Source organism: Halichoeres trimaculatus, unplaced genomic scaffold (assembly GCF_033239565.1).
Source record: "Halichoeres trimaculatus isolate MK-OKI-2021-1 unplaced genomic scaffold, fHalTri1.1 fHalTri1_scaffold_12, whole genome shotgun sequence".
NCBI classification, from domain to species: domain Eukaryota; kingdom Metazoa; phylum Chordata; class Actinopteri; order Labriformes; family Labridae; genus Halichoeres; species Halichoeres trimaculatus.
The window spans coordinates 36261721-36279455 of NW_027437190.1; the positions used below are offsets into that span (position 1 = coordinate 36261721).

General features: G+C 42.4%; 1 protein-coding gene across 1 annotated transcript; it reads right to left on the reverse strand.

The window, feature by feature from the left end:
- Positions 1–559: 559 nt before the first annotated feature.
- Positions 560–13242, reverse strand: tnfaip8l2b (tumor necrosis factor, alpha-induced protein 8-like 2b). The gene is made up of 3 exons (XM_074683844.1): positions 12926–13242; positions 3553–3873; positions 560–1627 (listed from the first exon to the last, which is right to left on the reverse strand). Exons 2-3 carry the CDS (start codon positions 3865–3867, stop codon positions 1385–1387), a joined length of 558 nt encoding a protein of 185 aa, XP_074539945.1. The 5' UTR covers positions 3868–3873; positions 12926–13242; the 3' UTR covers positions 560–1384.
- Between the last annotated feature and the right edge of the window lie 4493 nt (positions 13243–17735).

Here is a 17735-nt window from a genome sequence, read left to right on the forward strand (position 1 = left end):
AATCATTTTGCAATGACCATTTTAAAGTCTATAATCTGATCTCAGGATTGATATTCATCAGTATGAACAGCACTCGGATTTATCTTTGTTTCAGGTTTTACAGAGATTATGGCTTGTCTCCAAGTTACAGGTATTTCTCCTCCTTTAAAACATTTTGAGAACAGCGGTATCTCTCAGAAGGTTTATACCATACCACCATGTTTCTCTTTCTTTCTTTCTTTCTTTCTTTCTTTCTTTCTTTCTTTCTTTCTTTCTTTCTTTCTTTCTTTCTTTCTTTCTTTCTTTCTTTTTTCTTCCTTCCTATCTTTCCTTCCTTCTTCCTCTTTCCTTTTCTTTCTTTCTTTCTTTTCCACTTCCGTCTCCAAAACTCACTAAACTTTTCCCTAAATTCAGTCATGGCAAATTATTTATGAATCCATTGAGTCATTGTGCACACCTGCCCCATAGCGCCCCCTAATGACTGAAAACTCAGCCCCTTCACCTACATGCAAGGATTGTTTTGTGTATAACTATCAAACCAAGACCTGAAAAACATCTATTGCGACCATGTTTAAAACCAAACAGGAAGTTTGGAAATTTGGGCTAAACGTCAGATTTTGAGGATCAGTGAGGTTCGTGTTTTGACGAATTCGTCCATCAGTTTGTTCTGATCATCGTACTGGAGTGTTGTAGTTATTTTAGGTTACAACACACATTTCAGGAGTGTGTGTTCATTTTTTAAAACTAGACCTTTGGACGTGTTTTATCCTTGAAGGAAAAAGGTTTTTAGCTCTGTGGCGCCCTCTGCCACACTAACTTTGTTCCTCCTCCTTTGGGTTCGTTTCTTTCTTTGCTGTATTTAATCTGTAAAGACATGTTGGTCTAAAAACTCAGAGTCACTGCTCACTCCTCTTTATTTTTATCTTCCTCTTCACTCCTCAGTACATACATCACATTGAGCTGCTCATACACGTCCCTGACCACAGGGGGGCAGTGCTGCACCGCAGTAGTTCACGTCTGTTTGTTCTCTGCAGTCGGCCTCTCCTCCCAACATCAGTAGTTGTGAATGAAACATTTCATGGTCTCAGATATTAAACACCAGGGGACATGTCTTACTCTTTACACCAGCTGATAGAAGATTAATCTGCTCAAGTTCAAGTTCAGTTTCTGTGAAATGTAAAAATCTCAACGACACAGTAGATATTTATATGTTTCACCTTTAGACAAACAAACTCCAGGAATGACTCAGCCACTGGTTCCCTGAGAGCGTGGGGTTAATACTGCTCTCAGAGCCGGTCCCAGGCTGCCGGGCCGCAGCAGGAAGGACCAAACTGTCCAAAGGTTCTGGGTCTGAAGTGGGTCTGCCCGCGGGTCTCCCAGTGTCTGACCGACGCCTCAGCCTGCGTCATATTGTCCCGTCCTCCACCAGTTTGTTGAGTCCTTTGCAGATCTTGGTGAGGTGGGGTCTGAAGGAGCTGCTGGGCTCGTACAGCTTGGTCAGGAGCTCGGGGTCGGAGTAATGGTTGAAGACGTGGTTGATGCGGCCGTGGGATTTGGGGGTGAGGTGGGTGGAGACCAGCTTCAGGAGGAGGTCTCTGCACTCGGTGAGGAGGTCTGACATGACCGCTTTGTCAAAGGTGAAGTCCACCTGGAGGAGACACAGGAGCAGAGCGTTAATCCTGAGACTGGATGCACCCAGAGGGATTAGATTAAGATCCTTTACCAGATGAAATTATGACTCTTTACCAGATTAGATTATGACTCTTTACCAGATTAGATTATGACTCTTTACCAGATTATCTGCACAGCCTGATGTTTCCACCTGACTTCAGCTCTTCTCTGGTACTTTTCTCAGAAATGCCCATTTTAAAATAAAATAAAACCAAGTTTAGGATGAAAAAACTCAAGTTATTAATACGACAGAGTTTCTGTTCAGTGTTTGAGAAGGGTCCAAAGTCCAGGAACAAGTTTTTGTAAAGAGATCTACTGGTTTAGACTTGTGGCCTTCATCAGGGTCATGTGTCCCTTTTTGACCCTTTGCAGACGTCTTTTTGCTCTGGATGGGCGCCTTTCACATCTGAAACCATACGGTATCGATGCCTGGTTCCTGGCAGTTGGTACCGGTACTCAATGGAACCAGCTCTTGGTACTTTTATTTTTTTATGTGGTGATAAAAAAATATTTTGTTTAATAATAAAATCTTTTTTTTTTTAATTCATCATATCTTCATTAAATAGTCTTGTAATGCTGTGTTCATGTCCAGCATGTAAACTATCCTTTTCCTTCTTCTGTTTTCACCGTTTCAAAACCTTCTGCTTGTGGAGAAAGAGGAGAGTGAAGTCATCTGAAGGGATGTCTGAGCTGATGATATGATGTAACTTCCTGTGGTTACCTTACCCCACTTTAAACCAACTCCACCGTCCTCTCTACACAAACGTCAGCTCGTCTGAGGTTTTCTTTTTGTCTTGCCTGATTTCAGAGTGTCTCCCTCTCATGGATCATTCTGGAAGTTGTAAAATGATGATTTGTGCTTTTGCAGCGTTCACGCTAGGGATGGGAATTGATTAGATTTCGTTAATACCAATGCCCTTATTGATCTGATTGTTTATGGATTCCCTCATCAGTTCCTGTTGTGAATTTTCTTGGTACAAAAAGTATCTTTACAGGTTTTCTGTGTCAACAACATTTAATTGAGTTTATCCTGTAAGTGAATAAAATGTAACTGGTCCCTGAGTCTGGATATTTCTGGGCTTAATTAAACAGAAACAGGTCAAAATTTCACACCATGTGACGTTGATGAACTGTGTTGTAATACTTTAATAATTCAAGTAGGCCATCTAGTGTCTCAAAGTGGTTATAGCAATGGTTTAAGTTGTTTGGAACCTTTCCGTCAGCCATTAGCCTTCCATTAGCCTGTTAGCTTTTAGCATTTGAAATTCTCAGTATTTTTTACAAAGAGTTGATGTGATGTGTTTCTGTGATTAAAGTTGAAATTCTATTCTGAAGCTGAAGTTATACTGATGTATGCTAACTGCTAGCGTATCTATACAGTTTCCCATATACGTTAGCATCAATCTTTGTTATTTAGTTATTTAGGTAAATAAGGTGATTTATACCATGTTGAATGTACTGAATATGAATCTCCTGAGAGAGAGTGATGAACATTTCTTTATGAAGTCAGTTCTTCAGGAAAACTTCAAGCTGAAAATCCTGAACCAGAGTTTTCTTGGGAAACGTTAGCTAACTGCTAAGCTAAGCTAGCTGCAGCAGACTAGTCGACGTAAGGCCCGGTGGCTCCGGCACAATGTAAAGAATTAATAAGGGAATTGTTAAGCACAAAGGCTAACGATATCCATGGATTGAAACATTTCTTATTGATTCTCAACAGGAAGTGGTTTTTGATTCCCAGCCCTAGTTCACGCTGGAGCAGGAAACTCGAAAAACACAGATGAATTTAACAGCTCTAGAGATTATTTCTTATAAAATTATAGAATAATCCTGAAAGTGTTGAGTCTCTCAGTTTGAGACGAGCAGGTTGTAAAGCGCACTCTTGTCCGAACACGCTGACCGTACCTCGTAGAAGCTGATGGCCGTCATGGCCCCAAAGTGCAGCTTCTTCTTGAAGTCGGTGGCCACGCCCAGCTCCTCCGTGTTGAAACGGTTGTTCTTGAACAGCAGTCCGATCTTGACGGCGATCTTGATGAGGTTTTTGATGACCTTCTGGGCCTCGCTCTTGTTGCCCGTGAACTCTTTGGAGACGCGGTACAGCTCGTCCAGGATCTCGCTGGTGGTGTCGTCGATGAACATCTGGACGGAGCCTTTGCTGGCCATGCTGCTGAGGATCTTCTTCTGCGCCCTCATGGCCATGTCCTTGGAGCTGAACTCCATGGTCGCCTGAGGACAGGAAACACAAAGATTAAAACTCAGTGTTTGGGTTTTAACACTTCAGGAGTTGAACATAAAGCAGATCATTTTAATTAGTTTAGTTTTTCCTGATTCGTCTGAGCAGCACTTTGATTTCCCATAAAATGTTTCTCCTCCGTTGGGAACCCTTCCACGTCTCTGGACATGTTTCAGCTGCTTTTTTTTCTGATTACAAATTAAATCCAAAAACCCAAACCATAAAAAGATAACCAGTTTTAACACCTCCATGAAAATAAAGCAGCCTACGCAGATTCAGATTTTGATTGGTTTTACAGCGACTCAGCGGCTCAGCCTGTTCGCTCCCCGGCTGTGTCCCTGATTAAAATAAAAAAAGCTGAAAGTGAGACGACTTCTCCTGCTCCGAAAGTTACAGATCCATCAGCACAAAGTGACAGAGAAAGGATCATTTCACAGCCAGCTTCATATCTGCAGATCTTTTGCAGATCTTTTGCAGCTCTGGTTGTGTATGTGGAGGGTAAACACCGTGTCAAAGAGCCAGATCTGTGTTTTCATGTTCACGTCTCCTCTCCAGATTCCCCACGTCCTCTGGGGGATTTCCTCCATGCTCCAGTCGTGACTTTGACTTTCTAACCTCAGAAATCCCGACTCATATTCCCACACGTCTTAAACCCTCTGCAGTCACTTCATCCTCGAGGATTCAGCTCCAGCGTTTCCTGCTCTACGTTCATGTTCCTGCATAAATCCTGAAAACTGAAAATCTGCGTTTGTCAAACATGAGCTCCTGTGTTTGTTTTTGTGTCTGACAAACATGTTCGGTGACAAAAGGGAAAAGTACCATGGAGGAAACCCCGCAGAGGCTTTTAACTCTTCCTCTGAGAGCTGGACCACACCTAGCATCCATCACAAAGACCCCGTGGGAGGTTATCAGCCGGCGTACAGAGCACCGTGACATAATCCAGCCTTTATCCTCAGCACGCTCTGAGATAATTCCTCCTCTGATTCAGAGCTCCTCCAACGTACACAGACGGATCTGGATCCAGTTTATCAGAGGACGACTAAATTTAGATTTAATTTCACTGATGTTCTTGGAGTAATGCTTTAAACAGAGCAAACAAGATGAGATTAAAACAACAAAGATGTGAAGGATCAGATTAAGACGTCAGCTTCTTATTTACATCTCCCTCCAAACAAAGAGGACGCCACGTCTCTATCAGGGATTTAACTCTGATCCACAGCGTTAGAGGGAGTTAGAGAGCGTCGTTAGCTCTCAGACGGCTGTTTAATCACCTTTTACTTTCTGTCTCAGTTTAACTAACCACTCAGTGATCAGCTCATCTACAGCTGAAAGTTCATTTAGCAGGAAACCTCGGCTGACCAGATCCTCTATTAATATACCTGAGACGCCATCACTCACTTCAGCAGCTGATGTCTGATGCAACAGTCTTAGTGATGTTTGGATGTGAAAACATGAATTTAATCATATTTCTGACTGTGAAACTGATTATTTCTAAATATTACTACATTTTGTTTTAGGTTTAAAAATCAAATTAAAAGCATCAACTTCTCCAAGTTTCTGTTACTGGGTTGTCGTAACCATAGACTGTTTATAGAGTGGACAGCGTGGCTCCACCGTTCATCATTGTACGGTTTTGAAGCCAAGTCTAATCACTTCCTGACTCTACCTCCTGACATATTTTACAATCCCTGAAAAAAATACACGAGAACGTCAGCTGTCACTCATCGTTAGTTACGTAAAACCTCTTTTTTAACCTCGTATAACTAGTGAAAACAAAACTTTTCAGAACAAAGAGGACTTGGATACAAGACAGCCAAATGATATCTTCAAATCACCACAACAATCAGACGTGAGAAACATTTCTACCAGGTGGATTAATTTTTAAAGTTTGACCACAGCCCATCTGGAATGACTGGGGAGGCAGATTTTTAACCTATACTGCAGCCAGCCACCAGGGGGAGCAGTTTTTGTGGAGACCTCACTTCAAGCCGAGCAAAATGACGTCCATTTTTTCTGTGTCAGAGAGCAGAGACCTCCTGCTGTGATAAGACACCAATAAATGATCCAAACACAGACAGAAACACCCAAAACTAGTCGACTTAAGTCCACATGCTGCTGTGTTTCCTGAGTTAATCTGATACTGTCGGGATCCTGGTTTAGTCTCCTCCGTGAAAAACAGATCAAACATCTTCTGTTTGCATGATTTCATATTTAATCTAACCCCTGGTTTTCTGTATTTCCTGCAGTAATGGAGGAAATGAGTAGTTGTAAATAGTTTTTAATTTTAAGTCGTTTTTAAAGTCAGGTCACTTCAGGATCCACTGGATGAAACATTGACCCCAGACCAGGGCTGTGTCCTCATCCAGCCGTTAGCGATGGAAACAGACTGTTTGTACTGATGATAAGGAAAAAAAAGGATTAGCATGAGACCGGGTAACGCCCTAACAGACCCCACCTTTACCACACCTGTTATCCTGTTTTAAAGATGGTGGACGACACGCTCATTCATTACTGTTTAAGACGAAATATGTGAAAAAAACCCCAGACATTTAGTGATCGAATAAATCCTTTGGAAATTTATGACGATGTGTAGTTAAACGGCGAATTCAGATTCAGGAGACATTTCTCATGTGTATTGCTGTTGAAGTGTGGTAGGCACGCCCGGTTTGAACTTGTCTGACTCGGGTTTTCCAGGAAGTTCCCTGAACAGACGATGGTTTGCACTGACCACGCGCCCATGATGCTTATAGTTAACTGGACATTTTTGCTAGTTTTGCATGCCGCTAACGCTACAATCAATCAATCTTTATTTGTATAGCGCCAAATCATAACAAACGCTATCTCAAGACACTTTACAGAAACAATTACAGGTCTAGATCTGTAAATGTTAAAACGTTATTATCAGAAACCCAACATCAAGACAAGATAAGGAGTCTGATCTTATCTTAATCCACCATGAGTACAGGACTTTGCAGCATTTAGCAAGTTACAATGGAGAGGAACAACTTCCCTTTAACAGGCAGAAACCTCGGACAGAACCAGACTCATGTTAGACAGACATCTGAGGAGACTGTGTTGGGGTTAGTAACAGGACGTCCATACAGGCCCTGTGTTCACCCCTTTACTGCAATTCCTGTCTTGAATATGAAGCCTGTGCAGCACTGTTTTAAACTGCAGTTCTTTGAGTGTCCACTAGAGGCTGGCTGCAAAAACACCAGAAACCACATACACACCCATTCAAAAAGGTAGATCTTTACAGCAGAAATAAACACGTCTACAGCCTGGTTCAGAAAACACCTGAGGTCTGATTGGCTCATCTTACCGTCATCATCCTCTGAGCTTTTGTCCAGTAAGACCTAATGAGTACAATAACTAAAATTGGTCATGTACAGGAAGTTTGACTATCTGTGAGTTCTCTATTAGTTATTTGTAGTTAAAAACATTGTTTATGTTTCTCTAAAACAGGTGAAATGTTGTGATATTACCAAAAGATGATGTGGGCAGTGTCTCCACATGTGGCCAACAGGGTAAAGATTTTAAATATGAAGCATCATGGATCTGAGGGGCAGAAAAATAATGTCCACATATGTAAACACAGGGTCTGAAAAGGTTGTGCAGTCTTTGTGATGTCACCCATTTGTTTCTGATACAGAGTTTTGAAGCCTATTGTTGGCTGTGGTCATGTTGGAAATGCTGAGGTCAACCCAGCTTAGGATGAGGTGAAGAGGCGGGTCTTTAGCGTCTCTGCAGACAGCTGCAGGGTGTCCACCTGTAAGTCAAATCAGCTGTTTTCTGAACCAGGGTGTAAACTTCTTTATATCTGCTGTAAAGGTCATCTTTTAAATTGATAAACATGTGGTTTCTTTAGTTTCTGCAGACAGCCTCAAGTGGACGCTGAAGGAACTGCAGTTTGTAACACTTCAGTATGAGCGTCATATCTTCAGACTGAGGGCTGCTGCTTGATTGGCAAACGAACAAACTCAAACCAACAAAAACAGATTTCTCTGAATGATAAAAGTGGAGTAACCCAGGAACAGAGAAGTTTGGTTTTAGCTGAACCACACGTCAGGGAGTCAGAAAGCTTCTTACTCCTGTAATAAAACGCACATCTGGCCTGTGTGGACAAGCATGTGCAGGGAGCAGGACGGCTGCATAGCTGAGACAGGTCCGTGCCTGCTGTCTGCAGATCCTATCAGCGGGGGGAGCAGGCAGCGAGCTCCCTGGAGTCCTGGAGTCCTGGAGTCCTGGAGTCCTGGAGTCCTCCTTCAGGGAGAGCTCCTCATGAAACACGGCGCACACGGTGTGAGCTGTCAGATAACACGCGGCCTGGTGTCTGGTTAACGCTCTCTGGTCTGGAGCTGTCGGTGCAGCTGTATGACTGATGACACTCCACGTTCGCTCATAAATAACAAAGACATTCAGCTGCGTTAACGTCCAAACTATGCAAATATGCAACGCTCACTGCGTCTCTTCCTCTCCCTGGTGTGCAGCGCCGACCCTGCTGCAACATCAGCGCCGAGCAAACCGTCACTTTTATTGGATATCTCCCTGGGATCCGCTTTCACATGCACGACCATTCGTTTTGAGCAAGTGTCAGATTTCTAATAGCTTGCTTTGTTAGGAAAGCTTTGAGCTCCCTGTGGGGAATTAAAGAACATTCATTAGATTAATTTCCCTTAACGGTGATAATGGAAGTGGAGCAGCATGATAGCTATTTCAGATTCATGCTTCAATCTCATTTATTTGCTAAAAAGACCACGGGGATTTGAGGGACATGCATCGTGTGCTGTCGTCAGCCAGAGCTCCACGGTGGGAGATGTAACTCAGCTGGAGCCTGCTCCCTGCTTGGCTCCTCTTTGCATCTAAATGGTTGATTTTCTGCTCATCCATCAGGAGGTTAGTGCTGCTGGGAGAGCGCTGAAACATACCAGAGTTTTACAGCACGCTGACACTGAAACTCTCTGCTCTAATGGATGTTTTTCAGTTGGTCACCTTGAGGATGCTCTCAGTGTTTACATCAGTTTTCTGGGTTGAAGAGGGTTTGGAGAGTCAGCTGGTTGTTTACACGCAGCAGGGAGTGACTTCCTAACATGTTTAAGTGTTTACTCCCTGGAGGAGAAGCACCTGTTTACAGTTAGCATGAAGGCTAACGGAGCAGAGGGGGCGCTGACACTTTGAGAGTTTGCCTTCAGAGGAGCTGTACCTGAGAGGCCTGAGGAATCTGCCGCTGGGATGGACAGAGCTCTGATTGGTGGAGCCATGCGTGCAGGCTGCAGAGGTAAATATTTAGCATTCCTCAGACGGCTCCAGCAGTGTCTGCGTGCATGTAGGGACCTGAATACGTGGATGAGCATTTTTGTGAGTGAAAGCAGCTTCCGGTTGTTTTCCTGAGCTCAGACCTGGACCCTGAGCAGGTCTGGTGTCTCCTGAGGTCTAGATCTCATCATTTAGAGGAGCCAGTAGCTTCTACTGACATATTCAGTGATTTCTCAGACCTCCCTGTCCCATCGTCACAGACTGATGACATCACAGCTCACCTGTCCCTCAGGTGTCTCTGATCCAGATGATCAGTGGTCAGTTTTCTGTAGTGTGACGTGCTGCGTGAACATCATCAAACTCTGCTTCAGACCAAAGAACATGTTCTCCATCAGGGGGCGCTGTGGGGGAAACATGTCAGGATGGTTTTATGGCAGCATCAGGATCTGGATTTGATCAGGATTGATATTTATCTACCCCTTCCCCTTGGTCCTCTGTTTTGACGACGGGGTGAAAACACGCCGCTAAGAAACGAGACGCCAATCGTCCCGCTACATCATCCCCCCTGGTCTTTCTGTGTCTGTCGTGGTCAGAGCGACTGTTTCTTCTTCCAAAGCGAACACATTTTTACAAAGTGATGATAAACTGACGTCAGATCAGGGCGACACACTCACAGCAAACAGACTTCACTACCAGGGACTGCGCTACATGAGAGATGAGACAGCTAAGCTATGAGAAGCTAACGTTAAGCTAACCTTACAGTATCCAGAAGCTTTAATTTGTAGCTTGTCATGTGACAGACTCCCCATGATCTGGATATTTTTTTCAGATATTCAATCCTTTGTTCCTCCACGCTAATATCAGCCATGTTTTGAACTGTTGTATTTTGAAATTGCTCGTTATAACGATCTAGCTAACGCTGCTACAGAGGGATTATTTGTTTATCAACAATGGCGTTTGCGCACGCAACTTGGGTGCAGAAGCACGGCAGAGTATGATGGTTTGTCAACTGATGTGGAGGAGTTAACCACCAAAAAACACATTTTTAACTTTATGTCATCAGTTTGACGGACGGTAAACAGCTCCCAGGTTTGTGAAACAGCAGTGAGTGGACAGAAGAGATCAGCAAGTGGACAGATATTAGATATTGACCAGTAGATGCTCATGACTGCTTTATCAGACTGTGACAGACCAGGACGTAAACATCGTTTCATGATATTCTCTAATTTTATTTGGTCATAAAATCTGTTTCTGTTAATCCTAATTTATAGGTTGACTCATTATTTACTGTCTATACTGAGTCCAACCTCAGCCCCAAACCAACTTTTTCACTAAATAGGCAAAGTCAGATCTGTATTTTCAGTATCAGCAGTTATTGTTGCCTGTTTTCAGTCAAACCTGTTAACTGAGGTTGGATAAAGACGGCACATTTAATTACACACACGCAGATGTTGCTGGTGTTTCGGTGTAAAGTGTGACCCTGTTAACTGGTGCGTGATGTTTATGTTTATTCTCAAAGAAATGTGTGTATTTATTTATATAAATATGTAAGAATTGAACTATGAACACTATATGTGTTGTAGTAATTTTGCTTAGCTCATATTAAGCATATATATCTATTTATTTCTAATATCTAAGTGTCTTCCAATAATCATATTTACCTCATACTGATTGTCTGATATAGAGAGTATATATCTGGGAATACGAAACTGTATATTTCGAGCTTCATATATATATATTTGTTTATATGCTTGTGTAGATGTATATATGTGTACATAGATGTAACTGAAAATTATATATTTAGGTATATATAAAGTATGTCCAGCTCACACTGAATGTATGACATTGTCGTTGTGTACATATATATGCATAAGTCTAGTTTCATATATTTATATATAAATATTTATATATGCTTATATAGATGTATGTATGTGTATATAGATGGAAACTGAACAAATCTATTTAGTTACTCATATTGAAGGTAATATATTGTTTCTGTGTACATTCAAACGAGATATATATATATATATATATATATATATATATATATATATATATATATATATATATATATATATATATATATATATATTTATATATGTTTTTTTTACTTTTAAGAGATAAGGGTAGGTGATATAAGCTCTGCTTCAGCCGACACCTTTTAGGTCAGTCCCTGTTTTGATGGTACCTTGTTTTCTGTTTGCTTTGCTTTTGTATTTGTTTTTCCTTCTGTATTTATTTTTCTATTGTCAAATTGACCGAAATAAAAATCAATCAATCAATCAATCAAAACTCTTGGCCGTTAATCACGTCGGCTGAAAGTCACCAGTTAGCATGGTCGCTATTAACGCTGAAACACCGGTTGCGCTGTAGCGATCAAAACTTGACAGAAGTTGCCTCTTTTGTGTAGTATTGTTTTTGACAGCTGTCCACAGAACAACTGAACATTTTGATGCTGCTAACAGGTTGAATTTAGGGTTTAAAAAACACTAACGCTAAGTGCATCTTCTGCGGTCAGAGCGTGAACATCTTTATGATAACGTAGACTGATGATCCCTCTATAGCGACAGCTAACGTCAGAGCGGCGACACATTCACAGACTTCACTACAACAAACTGCATTTCATAAAGGGTTAGACAGATATGCTCCATTCAGGAGCTACATGAGCTAACATTGCTGAAGCTACATAGATTAGCTTCTGGATACTGTAACGTTAGCTTAACACGTCAGCTGGAAGAGTTGTTGAGTTTCTGCAGAAAGTTCAGAGTTTTGTATTTATAAAAGTAGCTAACGCTCAGTCCAGCTGGAGTTTGATGTCTCTGGTTACACTTTGGTTTGTTGGCAGAAAACAGGGGGCAGGACTTTTATTTATTATCTGCCTGCAGCTTTTGATGAGACTGAACAATGAGAACACACGAGAGGAGAGGGCAGAAAGCTTTCCTTTGTTCACAGCTCGTTCTGAGCTGAAGGGCAGTGAAACTGACCTGTCGGACTCTCGGACTAAAGAGGACTGCATGCTAAAAGTGAAGCTGCAGGTTGTTTTTTAATGACCCTCAGAAGGAGCTGTACGAGCAGCGAGTGCCAGGATGGAGCGTCACTTCCGCTGCCTGCTTCACACCACGGGCATCAAGGCCTGAGACGAGCAGATCTTGGTGTAAACGTCTTCATCGGTGTGTGATGCTGTCTGAAAGTCCTCCAGTTCACACACCAGGTGTGCTAAGTGCCGTGTAACATTTCTTTTAAAGTCACAGACAGAAGCGTGTTTTGCAATCCTCTAAAAGCCCGTATTGCAGTTTCTCTTTCAACATTTCACAACTCATCTGAATGTCGTTGCTCAACTCCTCCAGCCCCGCTTCGCTGCCTCAAAAGGGAAGCGAAACACGCAGCAGTTGGCCGAGCGGCAGGGAGTCAGCAGCAGGGCCTGCAGCTCGCAGCGTCTGTCCCCCTGTGAGTGACACGGCGCTCCTGCAGTCTGCCTCGTCCTGACTGAACAGGCTTCAAATCAAAGTAGGCCAGTGGAGGAGGGAAAGTCCACTGCCTCCAGATTGAGTTGAGCAACTCCCAGCGTGTGCAAACAGAGGAGTGAGCTCCACATCTGTGCATGTCACCGTACGTGTTCCAGCATGACCCAGAGCACACGCGTGTGTGAGGGGGGGAAGTGAGGAGCAGTCACCACCCTCAGTGTTTCTCTATTAATACTCTTAAATATTCCAGGAAGGAGAAAAGCAGAAACCAGCCACAGATACACACAGAGGAGTGTTTTTATCTGATCACAGCAGAAAGTCTTACCTGTGTGTGTGTGTCCCCTCCCTCCTGGTCTCTGTCAGATCAGTGTGTGTGTGTCTCTGTCTCAGGTTGACAGCTCGGCCGCTGGATTCACTGAGGTCCCTTCATGTCCCGCAGAGAGAAAACAGCCCTCCTGCTGCGCCGCTGTCACTGCTACCACCCTGTCTTAAGATAATGTTGAGTTGTACTTCCTTGAGGAACTGAATTGTTATGACACACCCCTCAGCTGTGTGTGTGTGTGAGTGTGTGTGTGTGTGTGTGCTCTGTCTTGTGTTTCCCTCTGAAACTCAAACCCTCTGCTCTGTGCTCTGTGCTGATCACACCTCGCCGCCCTGCCTCAGTCTGTGCGTCTCACTCTGTGCGTCTCAGTCTGTGCGTCTCTTCCTGCTGCGGCTGCTGACGTTGTGCCTCTGCTTGTCCTGACAAGTGAAAAGCCCAGAAAGAATTCAGCGGTGATCCAGTGATGCAGCTGGGTGAAAGGGAGTGGCTTAACCCCTCTTTTTGTCTTCACCTTGGCTGGAATGTGGCTCCTGTCAGAGCCGCAGAGCGCCGTGTCCCTCCCCGTGTGTGTCCCTCCCCGTGTGTGTGTGTCTCTTGTTCGAGGTAAAACCACAACAATGAGTAGAAAACAGAGAGTCACAGCTCAACACGTGCTCTGACACCAAACACCAGCTCATGCACCGAGCAGGGAGACCCACTGTCAGCGTCAGTGCTTCAGAGTTTTTACCTCCAGTCTGAGGTTTCAGGTCAGCTTCTCAGCGGGGATGGGGTCTGAGGTCCACGTGTGCCCAGGATTTTACTGGAGCAGCTGTGAGACATGTGCAGGAGTGATAAATACAGCAGCTACCTCTCTGGCATCAGCCCATTCAGGAGGACTCCTCTGGCATGTTTGATCAGCCCCTGGGTAACAGCAGTCTCTTTGTTTGGCTCATCTTCTGCTCTTGAGAAACACTTTACACTGACGTACCTTCTCCAAACACGGCACCCCAGATCAGAGCTTCTTTAAAGACTTTTAAAGTTAAACGGAAGAGGTTCTGTCAAAGTAAAGGCCTAAAAAGAATGAAGAAGTATTGTCGAGATGAGGGGTCTTTAACCTGCTGCTCTTTGACTGCTCTGCAGTGGCTCCTTGTAGCTTTAAAAATATAATTGAAAAAAAAAAAAGGTTTTCTTACAGGGGGTATTCATGATAAAAGACACTGACACTGAATAAAATCACGTTAAGATTTTGTTAACTTTGTATGCATCACATCTGTCCATAAAACATTAAAATTTTGGGGTGCTTTTTGTACAAATAATTTTTGAACTTGTTGCAATTATTTGGAATTTAAATTTTTGACTTTATTTCCAAAACCAAAATTATTTTTTATTTCATTGTATTATTATAACACTTTTTTTTTTTTTTTTGGAATTTTTAGAAATTTCAAAATCTTTTGAATTAATGCAATTTTTCAAATTATTTTAATTCCATTTAAAAAAATCTTTTAATTTTATTTTTTTTTACATTTTTAAAAACTTTAGCAAATTTGTGAAATAACATTTTTTGAAATTTTATTTTGTAGATTTATGATTTTTTTTTGCCAGTTTTTTAGAATTTCAACTTTTGACTTTATTTCCAAACAAAACTTCTTCTTCTTTTTTTTTTTTTTTGCAATTTTTAGAAATTTCAAAATCTTTGAATTTATGCAATTTTTTTTCAAATAATTTAATTCCATTTTTTAAAATCTTTAAAAAAAAAACATTTTCAAAAACTTTAGCTAATTTGTAAAATAACAATTTTTGAATTTTTTTTTTGTAAATTTATGATTTTTTTTGCCAATTTTTGAAATTTCATTTTTTTTTTACTTTTACACAATTTATTTATTTTTTCTTAAAAAATGCATTAAAAAAACTTTTTAAGGTTTTGCAACTTAAAGAATTTTTCTTAAATTTTTACAAATTAAATATGTTACATTTTCTTTCAGTTGAATATTTGCAGTTTTATTAAAAATTTAAAAACTTGGACATCACATGAACCGTTTTATAAACACACACATAAAACTTCTGGCTTAGATTATAATACACTAGATTCTTACTTTGTAAAGGATTTTATAAACTTTTTTAGTCTTCGTCGTGAAGATAAAGTATATTTTGTGTCTCCTGAGGAAGTAAAGGTTGCAGACCTCCGGTCTGGGTCGTTGCTGTAGACGGTCTAACAGGAGTCTGGTTCTGCTGGAGGTTTCTGCCTGATAAAGGACGTTTGTTCTTAATGCAGTAACCGTCTTATCCAGTGTGTGATCTTACTTTAATCCTCCACACATACAGAGATGTGACTGATCATGGTTAGTGTGACATGAATTAGCGCTGAGCCTCTGTAATAATTAACTGTGCTACAGCAGAGACTTAGAGAGTGGCAGCTCTCTGTAATCACAGCAGCGGCTCATAAAGCTGAAGGTCAGTGTCTCTGATGAAAGGAGCTTTGTTTGAGCTGCTGGCTGTAAAAGTCTTTAGAGACCAGTTTTTAAATCAGTGAGGAGTAAATACAGAGGAGATGATGAGCGTGATGCAGCCTGCTGCTGTTTGGTGGGAACATGGAGAGGTCTGTGCGTCTGCGGCGTCTGAATCCAGCGATTCATCAGGAACCAGGAAGTGTCTCTGCCTCTCAGGACGTTTGTTTATCTGTAGCTTTATCTGAATGGTAACCAGCTGTGCTGACAGGCTGCTGGCCCACGCTCAGGCCGCTCAGCAGAGAGAGAAAAGACCCGTCCAATGAGCTCGCTCAGACCGTGATTGCTGTCAGATGTCGGGGTCAAAGGTGGCGCTGAGCCCAGCTGGACTGAGAGGAGCGCCCGATGGGACCCCCGACCACCAGAGCGCGGTCCACGCAGAAACACACCTGCCTCTTTGTTGTGCCACCTACTCCGGCCCTTCTGCAAGAAATTAAGTGGAGTAAAGTCACGGTAAACTTTGCAACACAGAACGAGGTCTGTTACCATAGCAACAGACAGGAAGTAGTGCTTAAGCGGTTTCCTGATGGCTTCCTCTTTATCGTGTAATGACATCTCACAAAGAAACATCGGCAGGGAGCTCTCAGCTGAATATCTGCCTCTGTGTGTGTGTGTGTGTGTGTGTGTGTGTGTGTGTGTGTGTGTGTGTGTGTGTGTGTGTGTGTGTGTGTGTGTGTGTGCAGCCACTCGTCCTGGAATGATCTGACCTGCTGCTGTACACAGCTGACACACACTCCTCGTTTTGGTGATGAGACAATACGATCAGGTTAATTACTGCTCTTATCTTTCATTATGAGATCACACACACACTCACACACACTCACACACACTCACATGAGAGCAGTGTGTTATCAGCAGATGACTCAGACAGGAATAACTGACCTCATAACCGCTGAGGTTGGAAAATTGCTCCTGAAGATTTGGGGCTGAAATGGACGGAGGTTTAGGAGCTGAGGCGCCTTCGCCGGATGATGATGATGATGATGATGATGATGATGATGATGATAGACGGCGAGCTCGGATGGAGGTGAACAGATGCTGGTCGGGGGGAGGCCTCAGATTTAATCTGATGGGTCTGCAGCGAACAGGGATTCACTCTCCCCTCTCGGCGTGATCGAATATAAAAGCTGTGTGTCGTTTGTTTTCTGGACGTGAAGAGCTGCAGGGAGACGCTTCGTTACCAGGAAACTTTGTTTGGGTTCAGAAACGGCCTCAGATTGACTCAGAGACCCAGGACGGCTGACTCCATTCACTCCAATGGGGATATTAACTTAAAAAACAGTGACTCACCTCTTGTGTTTCTGATGTAGTTTTTATTCTTATAACCTTTTCCTCAATCTCCACTTGTCTTGTGATTTCTTCAACTTTTAGTCTCAAGTGATGTTGATGCATATTCTGCCGTCAAGCAGACCTCGTCTATTTTCTGCATCTATTTTTTTGGATCAGACCAAATTTTGTGCTGCGTGAAAAGAAAAGGTTAACGGCTGAAATACACTGAATGCCTCTGCACTGTAACTGTGATATTATATTATATATATATATATTTTTTTTTTCTTTAGAGAGTCTAATCACTTCCTGACTCTACCTCCAGACATATTTTACAATCCCTGAAAAAAATACACGAGAACGTCATCGTTAAACGTGACGTAAAACCTCGTTTTTAACCTCGTATAACTAATAAAAACAAAACTATTCAGAAAAAAGAGGACTTGGATACAAGGCAGCCAAATGATATCTTCAAATCAACACAACAATCAGACGTGAGAAACATTTCTACCAGGTGTATTAATTTTTTAAAGTTTGACCACAGCCCATCTGGAATGACTGGGGAGATGGATTTTTTAACCTATACTGCAGCCAGCCACCAGGGGGAGCAGTTTTTGTGGAGACCTCACTTCGAGCCGAGCAAGATAACGTCCAATTAGTATTTTTTTACAGTCTATGGTCTGAACCTACCCCTGTGACCGGCTTGAAGAAGTGTCAGGAGTTTGTGTAGGTCGTGTTGGTCTAAAGTCTGATTTAGCCGTCGCTGCTTAGCTTCACTTCCCCTGAAGAATGAAGACACAGTAGTAGTAGTAGTACCCACGTCTGCCCAGACAATTCCTCGTCCAGACATGTCTTCTTTGTTGTTGTTGTTGTTGTCTCTCCACACAGAACGGCACAAATTGCCGAGGTGGCGCGTTGGTTTTTGGTGATGGTAACAGGTGATATTAACCAGCCTGGTGTTTCTGAGGCAGGTCGCTTTTTAACTGATCTAAATATTATTCAAAGTGGATGGAGTGCGCCAGACAAATTTGACAACTTGCAACTCGACTTAACTTCAGGGTAAA